We start from the raw sequence: 15379 nt of genomic DNA on the forward strand, positions 1-15379 counted from the left end.
TTTTACTTACAGGCAATGACTATTGTTCTAACCATCATAGATGGTTCACTTGGCTCTCCGAAACCAGCTTTGTTCTCAGCAAGAACACGGAACTCATACTCAACACCCTCAGTGAGGCCTGTGACTTCGTAGGTGAGTTCAGTAATGGATTTCTTGGATGCCCGGAACCACCTCATACCCTTCTTCTCCTTCTTCTCAACACAGTAACCTATGATGTCACTGCCTCCATCCTCAGTCGGTCTTCTCCAAGTCACAGTTGCTGAATGTCCATTAACCTTGTCCACTTCTGGTTTAGACGGGGGACCAGGAGGACCTACATATGTAGACAAAAAGAAACATATTCATAAATCTGTGGTAGCCTGTAATCTTCCAGATGCAAAGAAACACATAAATTAACTGTACATACCGAATCGATCCACCATCTTGACTGCCTCAGAGTGAGATGGCTCGCTGGCACCATACTGGTTAACAGCAGACACTCTGAAGAAGTACTCATTGCCCTGGATGAGCTTGGTGGCCACATAGTGACAGTTGATGACCTTCTCTTCCAGGACAGTCCAGAGCAGCCGGCTAGTCTCCCTCTTCTCCAGTGTGTAATACTTAATGGGAGAGCCTCCGTCCTCAGTAGGTGCTGTCCAGGTGAGAGTAACCTTTTCAGAGGAGACACCGCTGCATTCGATAGGTCCAGGAGCACCAGGAACATCCAGAACTTTGACCTTGACAGTTTTCTCCTTTACACCGAAGGGGTTGCTGGCTGTGATTGTGTACTCTCCAGAGTCTTTCCTGCTAGCATATTTGATGGACAGAGTGGAGGACGTGGCAGTGGTCTCAATGTGAACAATGTCAGAGGGCTTAAAGTACTTCCCTCCCTTTGACCAGCAGGAAGTCGGTGCAGGTTTACCCAAAATGCTTGTGGCAGTGATGACAATAGTATCACCGGCTCGGACAGTCAGACCCTCCATCACCTGGGAGTCGATAGCAATAGTCGGTGCCGCTGTTGGAGAAAACAGGAAACATTTAGGTTTTCATGCAGTATGCCAAGTCTCTACCTCAGTGTCATACTGTGTGACTGGATTTGCTTAGAAGGGTTTAAATGTCTGCATCTCACCATATTCATCCGTGCAGATAATAGTATCTGTTTGCTCTGAGGGTGGGCTGAGAGCACCAGCAGAATTCTTTGCCCTGATCCTGAACTCATATTTGCAGCCCTCCTGCAAATCTGTGACAGTGTATGCAGGCTCTACAACATTCACGTTGTTGGCCTTCACCCAGATCTTAGAAGGCAGGTCTCGCTTTTCGACAATGTAGCCAGTCAGCCTGTGGCCACCGTCAAACTGAGGCTCAGTCCACTGCAGGGTCACAGTGCTCCTGGTGATGCTGATAACATCGGGTTTACCAGGTGCATCTATTGATACAAATATAAAAAATATGAGCGCATAATTTACAGAATTATTATTTTTCATACTTGTCCAACTCTCAGTCTTTCCATACTTACCAATGGGATCCAAAGCCACCTGTGGATTGGTGGGAGGGCTCGGTCTGCCGATACCAGCCAGGTTGATTGCCATGACTCTGAACTCATACTCCAGACCTTCAGTCAGCCCGGTTACTTTGTGTTCCTTCATCCTTAGAGCAGCTGGACTTGCCCTCTTCCACAACATACTGTTCCTCTCCTTGAACTCAACATGATAACCTGAACAAAAAACACATTCTGGTCATGATATGTACACTTCATACAGATGTCAGTAATAGTGCTAATATAAAAGGTACAAAGAATGCAATAACTGCATGACATTAAGTAGGCCAAGAGGCAATACCTGTGATGGGGGATCCTCCTGTCTTCCTGGGGTCAGACCAGGCCAAGTAAGCTGAATCGTGGCGCATACTCATGATCTCAGGAGGAGCAGGAGCGTCAGGAACATCTGTTGAAAAATAGTCAGAAAAGTTACGTCTTTAAGTTCAGCACTAATTCGGGCTTTAAAAGACATCAAGCCCTGTCACTTACTGAATGGATGTTTAGCTACGAGCGGATCAGACTTCAGTCCCTCTCCAACGCCGTACTTGTTCTCAGCACAAACTCTGAAGATGTATTCTGTACCCTCATGGAGGCCAGTCACCCTCATGCTGTTGGTCTCCACAGTGGAGGACACGGTCACCCACATGTTGGTGATTGAATCCCTCTTGTCCAGGATGTAGTTGGTAATCTCAGAGCCACCATCATCCTTGGGAGCTCCCCACCTCAACGTAGCACCGTCAGCAGTAACATCTTTGAACTTAACTGGTCCAACAGGGATGCCAGGTTTACCCACCACCCTAAAAGGAGACAAAGGAATCATTCTTAGCTTTATTGTGGCTCAGGTGATGGAGTGCAGTCCAACTGAATTGTGATATTTCATTAAATTCACCAAAAACACAAGGAATAGCAAAAAAAATCTGAGATTCTCAGCTCAAATCATTCTCAGTGAGTGACTCAGCTATGACCAACAGTCATGACCAAAATTCTGAGACTTTTCAGGTGAACTGCAGACTATCAACATGGAAACAGTTGTATGGAGTCTCCATTCTTTCCGGTGTCTGTAACACCTGTGGGCACTTGAAAAATGGTGAACATGTTGATTTAATTTTTGTTTTCAGTTCTTACAAAACTAATCATTTAACTTTTTTTCTGCCTTCTCTCTCCTTCATTGTTGTTCTGTCTCCACTGAGGTGCAGGATTTTAGATTAAAGTAAAAAATGAGGCCACAGCAAGGAAAAATGTGACAGGGGAAAATAATGCCAAGAAACTGCCTGTAGTTCAGAGGATTAAATAGAGTCAGTGTATGGATAGGACAGTGTGATCTACTTTAAGGAAAATATTCTTCATGTTGTGTTGCAGTTTCTTCCCTGGTTGTTCTGTGAATCCTACCTGATGAAGATGGTGGACTCCTTGGTTCCAGCGCTGTTCCTCAGCGTGATTGTGTACTTCGAAGCATCAGTCCTCTGGCAGTCTCTGATCAGGAGGGTGGTGTTGACTGCAGAGGACTCAGCGCACACCCGACCGGTGTCTGTCAGGTCTTCATCATCTCCCTTCTTCCATGAGACCTTGGGCGTAGGTTTGCCAATAAGTGGGATCTTCAGACGGACGGTGGTACCTTCTTTGGCAATGTAGCACATGTTGGGCAACTCCCTCAAGTCACAACTGGGATGAACTTCAGAGGGAAGGGAAACATATGTTATACCCCATGTTGAACACTAAACATATTTTCTCACTTAATTGTTTGTGTAGAATTTTCATAAATATGGACACTTACTGATCTGGTCTTTAGCAACCACCGTCAGTTCCTTTGCGGCACTCTCTCCTGAGTCGTTCACAGCTTTGACTCTGTAGGTGTACTCTCTGCCCTCCACCAGGTCCTTGGCACTGTACTGCATATTCTTGGATCTCATAAGCTCCTTGTACTTGTCGTCACCGTTGAGGACCTCCAGCACGTAGCAGATGATGCGGCTGCCACCATCTGTGAGGGGTTTCTTCCAGCTCAGAGTGCAAGAGTCCCTAGTAACTAGCAGGGTTTTGAAGTCCATGACAGGCCCAGGCTCCTCTGGAAAAGTAAATACAAGTGAGTGTGATATTTACTAGAACAAGTATAAAATCAAGCAGTGTATGTCTGCCGCACAGGAGACTGCGTTTTGAAATGCTGACAACATGATGAAATATGTTGTGAATTTGTGCTATATAAATAAAATTGAATTGAATTGAATTGAATTTCCTGGGCTGCTGCTGTAGAACCACAGATGTAGGACATTTTTACAACAACGCTGCCTGCTGAATTCAATAACTACAAGAATAGCACATATTGGAGCAAGGCCGCATTACTGGCCAAGATGGACGACCATAGTGGGAATATGAATTTCAACAGTTCTGATGTCTACAGTTGGGCAGAAAAATTACAGATAGTTTGGGAAAGAAGGGTCGTGTCATGCCTCTCCTCAAACATTCAAATATCTGTTTGAGATCTAGGGACAACAATAACCACAACATATGAATGCATTGTTATTTTACCCGATAATGACCTAAGTATGTTAATTATGGAATTTGGTCAACATGTAGCACTCAGCAACCAAGGTTAATTGCAGATAGGAAGTACTACTTGGATTGAATATATCTTTAAAACTGTAAGTACCTGGGCAGAAAGTAGTATTTTAGGTGGAATTTGAGCACACTTAAGCTATCACCCAATTCAGAAGTTGGGGTTGTCATGAAAAACAAGTGTCCTAGAAGCACGCTGCTGACACATAATTTTGACAATACCAGTGACTGTCTAACCTACCTGATGCTCTGACTGAATCAGCTGTCTCACAACACTCTCCAGCACCAAGCTTGTTGACGGCTGACACTCTGAAGCAGTAGGACCGACCAGCATCAAGGTCTGGAACCTTGAATGCCGTCTTGGCGCAGTTGTTGGAGACAATGGACCAAGCCTTCCTCTCAGTGTCACGCTTCTCCACAATGTAGTGAGTGATTTCAGAGCCACCATCAATGAGAGGAGTATCCCAATAAATGGAGGCACTGTCCTTAGTTGATTCCTTCACCATCAGGTTGACTGGTGGTCCAGGAGTGTCTGAAAAGATACAACACCACCTTTTAACAGCATCTCTTACAATATATTCCTAAACCTAGAACAGTTTTCTCATTTTAGTCACTTCCGTGATTATAATCACTGCTAACAAGCACACGGTGGCTTTATGCAAATGTGAAAAAATAAGTTCTAAACTTACCCAACACTTTGACAATGATGGTGTACATCTTCATGCCAGCCGTGCTCTCCAGGTTGAGGATGTATTTGCCAGCATCGTATCGGTTCACATTCTCTACCATCACCATGGTGTCAACATTGCTGGATTTGATGACGATGCCCTGCCGGTCCTTGATGTTGGTGTTCATTTTTGCCCAGGTGATCTTGGGAATGGGACGGCCCTTGATGTTGGCCTGCAGCTTCATAGTGACACCAGCTTGCAGCTCCAAACCCTCCCTCAATTCGGCACTCAGCTCTGCCTCAGGAGCAACTGCATTAGGACACAGAGGATGCTTTTAGTGAGGACTGCTACTACCATAGCTGGGACGAAATGGCGAAACAGACTGAGAAGAAAATATAATGTACTGGATCAACAAAACAAATACAGTTTGGCTCACGAACAGTATATATAGGAGCAAGTTGTTGGGGATACATTCAACATGGTGAACATCTTTCCACAGCTGATGAGCAGAGTAGTGTGAAAAACACAGACTTTGGAGAGGTTGTGGAAATGTAAATAGGTAAATCACTACAGCATGTGATGCCCTGCTTTTTGTCCAGGGTTTGGAACACCTGGGAAGATGTTGGACATGTTGATTCCATTCAACTTATGTTAAATTTACCAAAAAGAATCTGCTCTTTTTTCTGATTTGTCATTCTTTGTCATACTGCACAAAGACCTTTCTGATTTCTCTCTCTTTCTTCGTGGTTGTTCTGTTTCCATAGAGCTGCAGGACTTTAGATTACAGTGAAAGTGAGCCCCAGTGAAGAAAAATGAGACAGAGCCAAAAAAACCCAGAAAAACTTAGAAATTGCTTGGTGGTTAACCAACGAAAAAAAAAAATCCAGATTTGTTATATCAGTGATACTGTGTTCTACTTAAATTCACTGTAATACAGAATTACAATAAAGACAGCTCAGAAAATCAAAGTTGTACGTACCGATGATGTCCTTGGCAACATGTTTGCCGGGTACTTCAACTGGTTCACCGAAGCCGACTTTATTGACGGCTGTGATGCGGCACTGGTACTCTGACTTGTCGATGAGGTTCTGGATAACATAGCTAGTCTCCTGCAGGTTCCTGGGGACGTTGCAGCGAATCCAATCTGTGGTGTCAGTCCTCTTGCACTCCACCAGGTATCCAATAATGGGGCTTCCACCATTGTTGGCGGGGACGGTCCAGGTGAGACTGATGGTGCTGTGGGTGGTGTCAGTTACACTGGGATTCACAACAGGTCCAGGAGGAGCTGGGAAAGAGCACATTGATTTAGATTCCATGCAGCAAGCAACACAGAAAGAACTATGCAGAGGTTTTTACAGGTAATGAAGCTGGCACTCACTGATGGGATTCATTGCAGTTGCACCAGCAGAGGGCTCGCTAGGTTTGCCGAGCCCAGCCACGTTGACGGCAATGACTCTGAACTCGTACTCAACTCCCTCTGTGAGGCCAGTAACTTCCAGATTCCTTTCTGTCATCGGCTTCCTGTTCATCTTGGTCCAGTTCATGTCCTTGGTCTCTTTCTTTTCCAGCATGTAGCCCAGGATGGTGGACTTTCCGTCATCGGCAGGCTCCTTCCAGCTCACCGTCATACGGTCTTTGGACACATTGGTGATTACTGGGGCCTCACATGGGCCAGGGACAGCTGGACGTGACACCAGAGGACAGGTTTCAATTCAGACTAGGGGATACATATTTCACTTTCTTTCCTTGACAGATAATCAGCCACATTAACAATCAACAAGTCGTCAAAATGAATAAAATACAATTGACTGTTTTCAGTATGCTGATTTAACCATTTTTAACCAAGGGCACTTACTTTTAGCTGCAAATTTAGCTGGTTTACATTAGTGATATCAGGAATAGATAGAGCGAACACCAGGTTCCATATTGTATATCAATTAATAGTTACTAGACCAGAACAATTTTTAAGAAACTTTCAGAATATAAACCTGAGAAACATCTCATAATTAAACAAGCGTCCTCCACACTCAACATGTTAAGCTCCAGGAATGCTGGTCATCCCACGCTACATGGACGCTGGCTGGTAGTCATTAACCATCACAGAACTCCATCGTACTGACCTGTTACTAACTGACCCACAAAGGCCAAAAACCACCTCCCCCATACACAACAATCAAAATTCAAACAAGTAAACAAGACAACTTAATCACTTGAAACTACTAAGTTAACAATGCGGATTTGAGCATTAACATTATTTTAGGCAAATGAGCTGCAGTCTTCCACCTTACTAAACAGTAAGAGGTTCTACGTGATAAAAACCACCGGGTGCTACAAATAATGACCAATATATCTTTGGCCATCAGTGTCCCTCGCCTTCTGCCTTATATTCGTAATCGGTTAAATTATGATCCGCATTCAATCAATGTTTAATCGTTAACATCCCTACCTCAAACATCAATAACATATTTCAAATTTAAAATAAGCAACCAAATCTGTAATCTGTGATGAGAATTGTAGCAAACTGTAGCACTAAGTCTTTCACTTCTGTTAATATTATCATGTCTTGTGTGAACTCAGACAAATTGCTGGTGGCAACTCACTGAATGGGTTCTTGGTGATGACAGGGTTGGTGATCAGGGGGTCTCCAACTCCCCACATGCTTTCAGCACGGATTCGGAACTGGTACTCACGACCTTCAATTAACTTCCCTACATTCAACTCAAGGACATCACCCTTGATCTTGGCGGAGACCTGGGCCCACTCAGCTCTGCTGGTCTCACGCTTGTCAACAATATAGTTATGAACAGCGGCACCGCCGTCCTTCAGAGGAGGCTCCCAGGACAACTTGATGCTGGTTGCCAACACCTCAACATATTTGGAACTGGCAGGAGGCCCGGGCACATCTAAGGAGACAAAGAATTTAATATGACTACAGTCTGTAGATAGTAAACAACATTCAGCATCTTGGTACAGTTTTAACAGCTATCCATGATGAGAAAACAATGATACTCACCAAGGACGATAACTTGGATTGCAGCGGTCTTGGAGCCGCTGGCGTTGTCAGCCATGATGGTGTAGGTTCCTGTGTGCTCCTTGGTAACAGCCGTCATCTCCAGCTGGAAGTGATGCCTCTGCTGGGTGATTACCTGGCCCTCTCCTGACTTCAGGCTGTCATCACCTCTCTTCCAGGTCACTCTGGGCATTGGCTTACCGAAAACATCAGCCTCAAGGAGGATTGTGGTTCCAGCCTTAACCTTCAAACCCTTCTGCATCCTGGCATTAAGCTCTATCCTTGGAGGGACTGCATTTTGAAATGATAAGGTGAATAAATACACAGCTCAGGCACATTGGCTTATCAGCATGGTCATAAGGGCTTTAAGTCAAAACCTCTCACCGTTCTCAGCACAGACCAGGACTGGGTCTGTAGGCTCTGAGGGTTTGCTCATGTTGACAGCAGTTTTGGCAATTACTCTGAACTGGTACTTCAGGTCTCTTTCCAAGCCAGTCACTGTGTATTCCTCTCTTGGCACATTCTGACTGCTGGTGTTACAGCGTACCCAAGTGTCTCCTGGCACTCGCAAGGCCTCAACATAGTAGCCAATGATCTTGCTTCCACCGTCGTTCTTGGGACGGGTCCAAACCAGAGTGACAGAATTCTTAGTTACATCCAGGATTTCAGGTTTGCCTGGAGTGTCTGTGACACAAAAACGACAAATGAGTCAAAGTAAGAAACACATTTAAATAAATAAAATAAAGCCTGTTGCACAGGTGTTAGAGGCAAACTTACCGACTGGTGTTCTGGCAGTGACAAAGTCAGTCTTCCTGCTTGGTTTGCCCTGGCCAGCACGGTTGATGGCGGATACTCTGAAAGTGTATTCCAGGCCCTCGATAAGGCCAGCACATGGGTACTCAGTGGTGCGGACGACAGTGTCGTTGGCCTTCACCCACAGCAGGCTGTTCCTCTCCTTACGCTCAATGTAGTAACCTGTAATGGGGCTGCCGCCGTCGCTCTCGGGCTTATCCCAGGCCACGAACATGCAGTCCTTGTTGGTCTTGTTGATGCGACAGTTGAGCGGCTCACTAGGAACATCTAGTGACAAAAAAACAGATACAATTAGTGTTCTGTATTAGATACAGACCTGTAATAATAAAAATGGTCAGTTTTAGATCGAAACTTGAATCTTAGGTATATATGTAACATTTCATTTAAATTTACCGAAGGGGAACTTGGCGACCATCCGGTCAGACTGAATGGGGTCTGACACACCAAAGCGGTTCTCAGCACGTATGCGGAACACATACTCCTTCCCAGGGATAAGCTTTCCCAGCCTGCAACTGGTCTTTGAGCAAGAAGACACGGCGGTCACCCAGTCACCTCTACTAACATCACACTTTTCCACCACGTAGTTGGTGATATTGCTGCCTCCGTCCTCCAGTGGTTTGTTCCAGGATAGGGAGCAGGCATCAGAGTCAATGTCACTGATCTCCACAGGGCCCTCAGGAGGACCAGGGATGTCTGCAATACACAACAGAAGTTTGCTGTGTCGTGTTCAATCTCTATTGTTGAGTCTCAAAATGTAAATTCATTTAATTTTCCCCTGTGATCATGTCGTATGTGACACTGACCTCTGATGATGATCTTCAGAGCCTCGGACACCTTTGCAGAGCTGTTCTCAGCCACCAAGCTGTACTCTCCGGTGTCAGTCCTTGACACGTCTTTGATGATCAGGACACACATGTTTCCGGACTGATGCACAGCCAGACGGCTGGATGGAACCACAGCATCCTCACCACGCATCCACTTGCAGGTCGGGGCAGGTTTTCCTGAAACAAGAGCCTCAACTCTGAGCTTGGCTCCAGCTCTGGCACTCGCTGTCTCTGGCATGACAATCTTTGGCTCCACTACAGGTGACAAAAAGAGACTTAGACTTATTATGTTTAAAGGAAGCTATGAGCAGGTAACAAATGCTGGTAATGTTTAGTATTATCTCTAGATCCTACATGTTACTGTCATCGACATTCACCATTTTGAAATAATCATGATTATGAAATAAGTGGACATAGCAAGGATGAAAAAAAATGCATAAAACTAAAACAAGATCTGTTATTATTGAGACATGCTGACATACACATCTGTTCCTTGATCTCCACTGGCTCTCTGGTCTCAGTGAACAAGCTCAGGCCCATGATGTTCTTTGCAGCCACTCTGAACCGGTACCTCTTGCCCTCCTTGAGGCCACTGACACTGATTGTCAGACCTTTAACTGTGGTGTAGGCATTCCACACTTCGTTCTCAGGTTCTGCCTCCTCTTCATCCTCTACGGGAGGAGGAGGTGGAGGTGGTGGAGGAGCTTCTTCTCCTTCAGCAACCTGTTATAGAGGGAGGTTGTAGATTAATGATTCAAACTTTTTAAAAAGAGAGCTTGAATTGCAAAATATACACATAAAATGACAGTGAGGGTAGTTTTTTTTAAGCACATCCATTTTGACAGAGCAAAAGACTGACAGAGGAGAATAACTGTGGTCAAATGACAAACCTCCACAGGTGCTGGTGGCTCTGGAGGAGGTTTGACCTCGATGTATTCAATCACATAACCATCTATCTTGGCACCGCCATCTCGCAAGGGCTTCACCCAGCCAACCATGGCGCTGTTCTTAGTGATCTCTAGAACATCGATCTTCTGACAAGGATCTGGTTTACCTGAAACAGGAAATCAGATGTTGGTGTTCAGGTTAGGGATGTCCCCAGCTCAATCCCAAAAACGTGATCAGTACTGGCAGAAAACTAAGCCCTAAGATTCTGTGTTTGCATCAGTTGTCACACAGTAACATTAAACAGACCACAGCAAGAACTGTTCCATACATCAATCAGAAATAAGAACACTGTCGTTGCTTATTCCAACTTGATTTAACCCTTGTGCACTGGCCACAGGGTATTAAGCCTCACAGAAGTTTTTGTCATGGTGGTCCCTGACTGCTAAACTGCCACAATGCTCTGCTTGCCAACATCGAAGTGCCAACTTTCTGTAGTCACTACAGTATTAATCAGTAAGTGGCTCCATCTGGTGGTACAACCAGGTACTCCAGCTGATAACTGAAGTGCATATTATTTAGAGAAATGGTACTGGGTAAGCCAAGTGCTTCTAATGACTGATGAAAACGACTGATGAGTACAGTGGGCAGCTATAGTCTTTGCTTGAATTCTTATTTCAATTGTCATATTTTGTAACTGAGATATGATACGTACTGACAGGATCCGAGGCCAGGTAGGATGTAGGCGACACTCTGGGAACTCCAGAGCCATACTCATTGACCGCTGTGACTCTGAAATAGTACTCAGTGCCTGGCATTAGATTGTTGACTTTGAAAGGAATCTTATCCACCGCAACTTCGGCCTTCACAGTTGCCCATGTCTTGCGGTCTATCTCACGTTTCTCAACGATGTAATGTGTGATGTCGCTGCCACCATTGTTCTCTGGAGGACTCCAGGACAGCATAACAGATGTCTGTTTTATGTCTGTAGCTTCCAGGTTCATCACAGGTCCGGGAGTGTCTGTAAGGGAAATCAAATTGAAATTCTTATTTATTGTTTTTGTGATTTTTAAATTCAGTTAGGTTTTATTCATATAGCCCCAATTCATAATATATGAAACCTATACATGCTTCACCTAGTTTGGTGAAATCTTCCAACATTATACAGAGAAACCCAATAAATCCTAAGTTTCCTTTGGATTCGTTTTAAGCAGCACTGACAAACATTTTTTTTTTACAGCAGGATAAACAAAGAAATCCAGGACTCACCCAGAACCTTAACATTGACAAACACAGCTTTCTCTCCAGCAGGGCTCTGCAGAGTCAGGCAGTATTTTCCAGAGTCATCACGGGTGCTGTCAGGAATGACCAGGAAGGTCATGGTGTCGATAATGTCCACTTTACCCTTCCTGACCACATTATCGATACCCATCCTCCTCCAGGTGACTTTGGGAGGTGGTCTTCCTCTGATGGTGGCACAGAGTCTGATGGGACAACCAGCTCTCACAGTCAGTCCCTGTTTCAGGTCAGCATCCAAATCAATCTCAGGTGCCTCTGTTGGAACAAACAGTACAAGTGTTATCTTGACATTATGAGCACAGACCACAGCTAAATGTTAAAACCATCTTAAATTCAATGAAGTCCTCACCTAGGATCTCTCTGGGGATCACAGCACCCTCCAGGTCGCAAGGCAGGCTCATACCCACTTGGTTCTGGGCCGACACTCTGAATTCATACACAAGCTTCTCATCCAGACTTGAGACTGTAAACTCGCACACGACCAGCTGAGCGGCCACGTTACACCTCTTCCAGCCATCGTCTCCCTTCTTGGCGGATCCCTGCGCTCTCATCTCCACCACGTAGCCAATGAGGGGAGCTCCACCATCAGACACCGGCTTGGTCCAGCCTAGGGTGATGGTGGATTTGCTGCTGTCCAACACCTTCAGGTTAGTGGGAGGTGCAGGGGGCTCTGTAAAAAGACATAAGAGTGTGTGAAGAATTTGGTTTGAGCTATACTAACAGTATTAAACACACCGTAGATATTGTTGTAACATACCAACAGCATCCTTAGCAGTGATGGCACGTGAAGCCTTGCTGGGGCTGCCAGTGCCAATTTCATTCACGGCCTTGACTCTGTACTGGTAGTCATGGAGGGGCAGCAATCCAGTAACTGTGAAATGAGTTGAAGGGATCGGATCTTTGTTGACAGGGGACCACCTGACGGCGTGTTCTTCTCTCTTTTCCAGCAGATATCCTGTGATGGGCTTTCCACCATCTTTTTCTGGCTCTGACCACTGAACAGTCATCTCCTCCTTGCCAATCTTGGTGACTTCTGGTGCTTCGGGAGCATCAGGTACGCTGAACTGGGTGCCAGCAACAATGGCCTCACTTTGTACTGCAGGTCCAGGACCCATCTTATTCTCAGCTCGGACTCTGAAGATATACTCATTACCCTCAATCAGACGGGTGACATTAGCTTTGTTGGTGATGACAGCATTGGAGTGGACCGACCAGACTCCCCTCTTGGTCTCACACTTCTCAATAATGTAGTTGTAAATATCACAGCCACCATCGTCCTCTGGGATTTCCCAGGTCAGAATGCATCTGTCAGTGGTGATACCAGACACCTTAAGATCCCTGATGGGGCCGGGTCTATCCAGAACGTTGACCTTAGCGTGAGCAGAGCAAGTTCCTGCACTGTTTGAGGCAGTAACAACATATTTACCGCTGTCAGTCCGTCTGGCACCGGTAACAAGCAGCTTAGAGAAGTCTGCACCAGTTTCAATCTGAAGCCTAGGGCCCTTTCTGATCTCTGCTGTGCCCTCATCCTTGGTCCATTTGACATCAGGCTGGGGTTTGCCCTTCACTGTTGCCTCAATAGGAATGGAATCTCCTGCCTTCACCACAAGGGTTCCATCCAGTTGAATCTTGATCTCAGGCTCCACCAGCTGTTCCTTAACCAGGACTTCAGCAGTGGTAACCCAGTTGCTCTCACCTCCCTCATTCTTTGTCTGAACTCTGAACTGATATATCTGGTTTTCAATGCAACTGTCAGCCATGAAGTAGGTCTCCTTGATGGCTCCCTTGTGAATCCTCTCCCACTCCTCAGCTTCCTTTGGTTTCTTTTCAACATGATAAGCCAGGTTACGACTGCCACCATCATAGTCTGGCTTCTTCCACTTGAGGAAGCAGAAGGTCTTGCCAATCTCAGATATCTGGAAGTCAATTGGTTCGCCAGGCTTCTCAATGGGATCAACTGCCAGCACTGGTGCCTTGGTCTCATTGGGTGGACCGGCACCAATCTTATTTTCAGCGCTTACACGGAAGAAGTACTCGCAGCCCTCAGTGAGAGGAGCCTTCATCAGACGCTTTGTGCAGTCACTGGACACCACTGTCCATCCTCTCTGGCTTGGTTGACGGCACTCCACAATGTATTGAGTGATCTCAGTACCTCCGTTGTCCTCAGGGTTCTCCCAGGATACCATGCAGGAATTTTTGGTCACATAGGCTACTTTAAGGTTCTGGCAGGCTCCTGGTGTGTCCAGGACATTGACAATAATAGTAGCCTGCGCCTGCCCACTGCTGTTCTTGGCAACAATGGCATATTTACCGTAGTCTGACCTGACTGCATCATTGATGACAAGCTCACACAGAGGGTAGTTGTTGTTAATCTCTGTGCGCTTGTCCCGGGACAAGGCTCTGGCATCCTTGGACCATGTGATCTCTGGATCTGGTCTGCCTTTCACTCTAGTAATCAGACTGATGATCTGACCAGCCCTGACTGTCAGAGAGTCACGGCAGGACACATCCACAACAACTTCAGGTGGCACCAGGATGTCCTTTGCCAAGATGGTCTCAGCCAGCTCCCTGGGTTCACTGTCTCCGACCTTATTGGTGGCTCTGACGCGTATTCTATACTCCAGTCCTTCAATGAGGCCTGGCACTCTGTAGGCACACATCTTGATGAGGTCTTTGTTGATTTTGTCCCACTGAGCAGTTCCTGACTTTTGAGCTTCCACGACATAGCCTAGAATGGGACTGCCTCCGTCTCTGGTAGGCTTGGTCCAGCAAATGTCAGCATACGACTTACTCCAGTCCTTCAGCTTTAGATTGCCTGGAGGTCCTGGTTTGGTGATGGCACGAGTGGCCTTAATGGGGTCGGAGGTGAGAGAAGGCTCGCTGATGCCAGCAATGTTTTCAGCAAACACTCTGAACTCATAGGTATTGCCTTCAAACAAGCCAGAGACTCTGTATCTAAGGTCCAGTACAGGAGTTTTGTTGACCCGAATCCACTTTCCGGTCATTTCTCTGCGCTCAATCACATAGCCACTAATAGGACTTCCTCCGTCGTACTCAGGCAAGGCCCATTCCACTGTTACAGCATTTTCTGTGATATCTGAACACTCAGGCGGGCCTGGTGGACCAGGAGGGTTGAACATGTGTTTGGCAATAGTTGGAGGACTCTCCAGCCCGGCACCAATGCCAATCTTGTTCTCTGCACGAACACGGACAATGTATTCGCGGCCCTTCTCCAGTCTGGACACCTTAGCCTTGGTACTGGTGCCACTGGAACTCACAACAGACCAGGGCTCCCACGGCTTCTTCACATCCTTCTTCTCCACCACATAGTTGGTGAGGGGCGTGCCACCATCATCCTTAGGTGCCCTCCATTGGATCATCATGTGATCAGGGGTGACCTCCAAGATATTGATAGGTCCAATGGGCGGACCTGGAAGATCCAACACAGTGACATGAAGAGCAACGGTCTTGCTGCCTGCAGGATTGGACACAGTGAGGATGTACTCTCCAGTGTCTCCTCTCTGGCTCTCAGGGATACTGAGGATGGTCGTGGATCCAGCAGTCTCAATATGATAACGGCCCTCTGATGCGAGCTCCTTGCCTTCGCTCATCCATTTGGCAGTGGGAAGGGGGATGCCTGTCATCTTGGCTGGAAGAGCAATTGGGCTGCCAGCTTTGACAATGAGACCTTCAATAAGCTTCACATCAACTTCGATAGTAGGTGGCACTGAAGGAAACAAGAGCAACAGTATTAGCATGTTTTCAGGCCTGTACATGAGACTGTGAGCAGCATTCACAATAAAAACAACCACAT

The 15379-nt window shown here is 46.1% G+C and overlaps 1 protein-coding gene across 1 annotated transcript in view; it reads right to left on the reverse strand.

Annotated features, from left to right (window-relative positions):
- Positions 1-15379, reverse strand: part of ttn.1 (titin, tandem duplicate 1) — a 198399-nt gene that overhangs the window by 52375 nt on the left and 130645 nt on the right. Inside the window, exons 186-209 of the mRNA XM_055015241.1 lie at positions 12323-15292; positions 11915-12235; positions 11536-11820; positions 10982-11287; positions 10272-10435; positions 9864-10104; positions 9361-9636; positions 8951-9250; positions 8522-8824; positions 8129-8428; positions 7748-8035; positions 7335-7637; positions 6113-6415; positions 5714-6019; positions 4756-5043; positions 4308-4598; positions 3291-3578; positions 2906-3188; positions 2006-2313; positions 1818-1922; positions 1496-1693; positions 1109-1405; positions 407-994; positions 11-313 (exon numbers count right to left, since the gene is read on the reverse strand). Of these exons, the coding sequence (XP_054871216.1) occupies positions 11-313; positions 407-994; positions 1109-1405; positions 1496-1693; positions 1818-1922; positions 2006-2313; positions 2906-3188; positions 3291-3578; positions 4308-4598; positions 4756-5043; positions 5714-6019; positions 6113-6415; positions 7335-7637; positions 7748-8035; positions 8129-8428; positions 8522-8824; positions 8951-9250; positions 9361-9636; positions 9864-10104; positions 10272-10435; positions 10982-11287; positions 11536-11820; positions 11915-12235; positions 12323-15292 (9615 nt within the window). The remainder of the gene's footprint in view (positions 1-10; positions 314-406; positions 995-1108; positions 1406-1495; positions 1694-1817; positions 1923-2005; positions 2314-2905; positions 3189-3290; positions 3579-4307; positions 4599-4755; positions 5044-5713; positions 6020-6112; positions 6416-7334; positions 7638-7747; positions 8036-8128; positions 8429-8521; positions 8825-8950; positions 9251-9360; positions 9637-9863; positions 10105-10271; positions 10436-10981; positions 11288-11535; positions 11821-11914; positions 12236-12322; positions 15293-15379) is intronic.

This window comes from Amphiprion ocellaris, chromosome 11 (genome assembly GCF_022539595.1).
Source record: "Amphiprion ocellaris isolate individual 3 ecotype Okinawa chromosome 11, ASM2253959v1, whole genome shotgun sequence".
In the NCBI taxonomy this organism is placed as follows: domain Eukaryota; kingdom Metazoa; phylum Chordata; class Actinopteri; family Pomacentridae; genus Amphiprion; species Amphiprion ocellaris.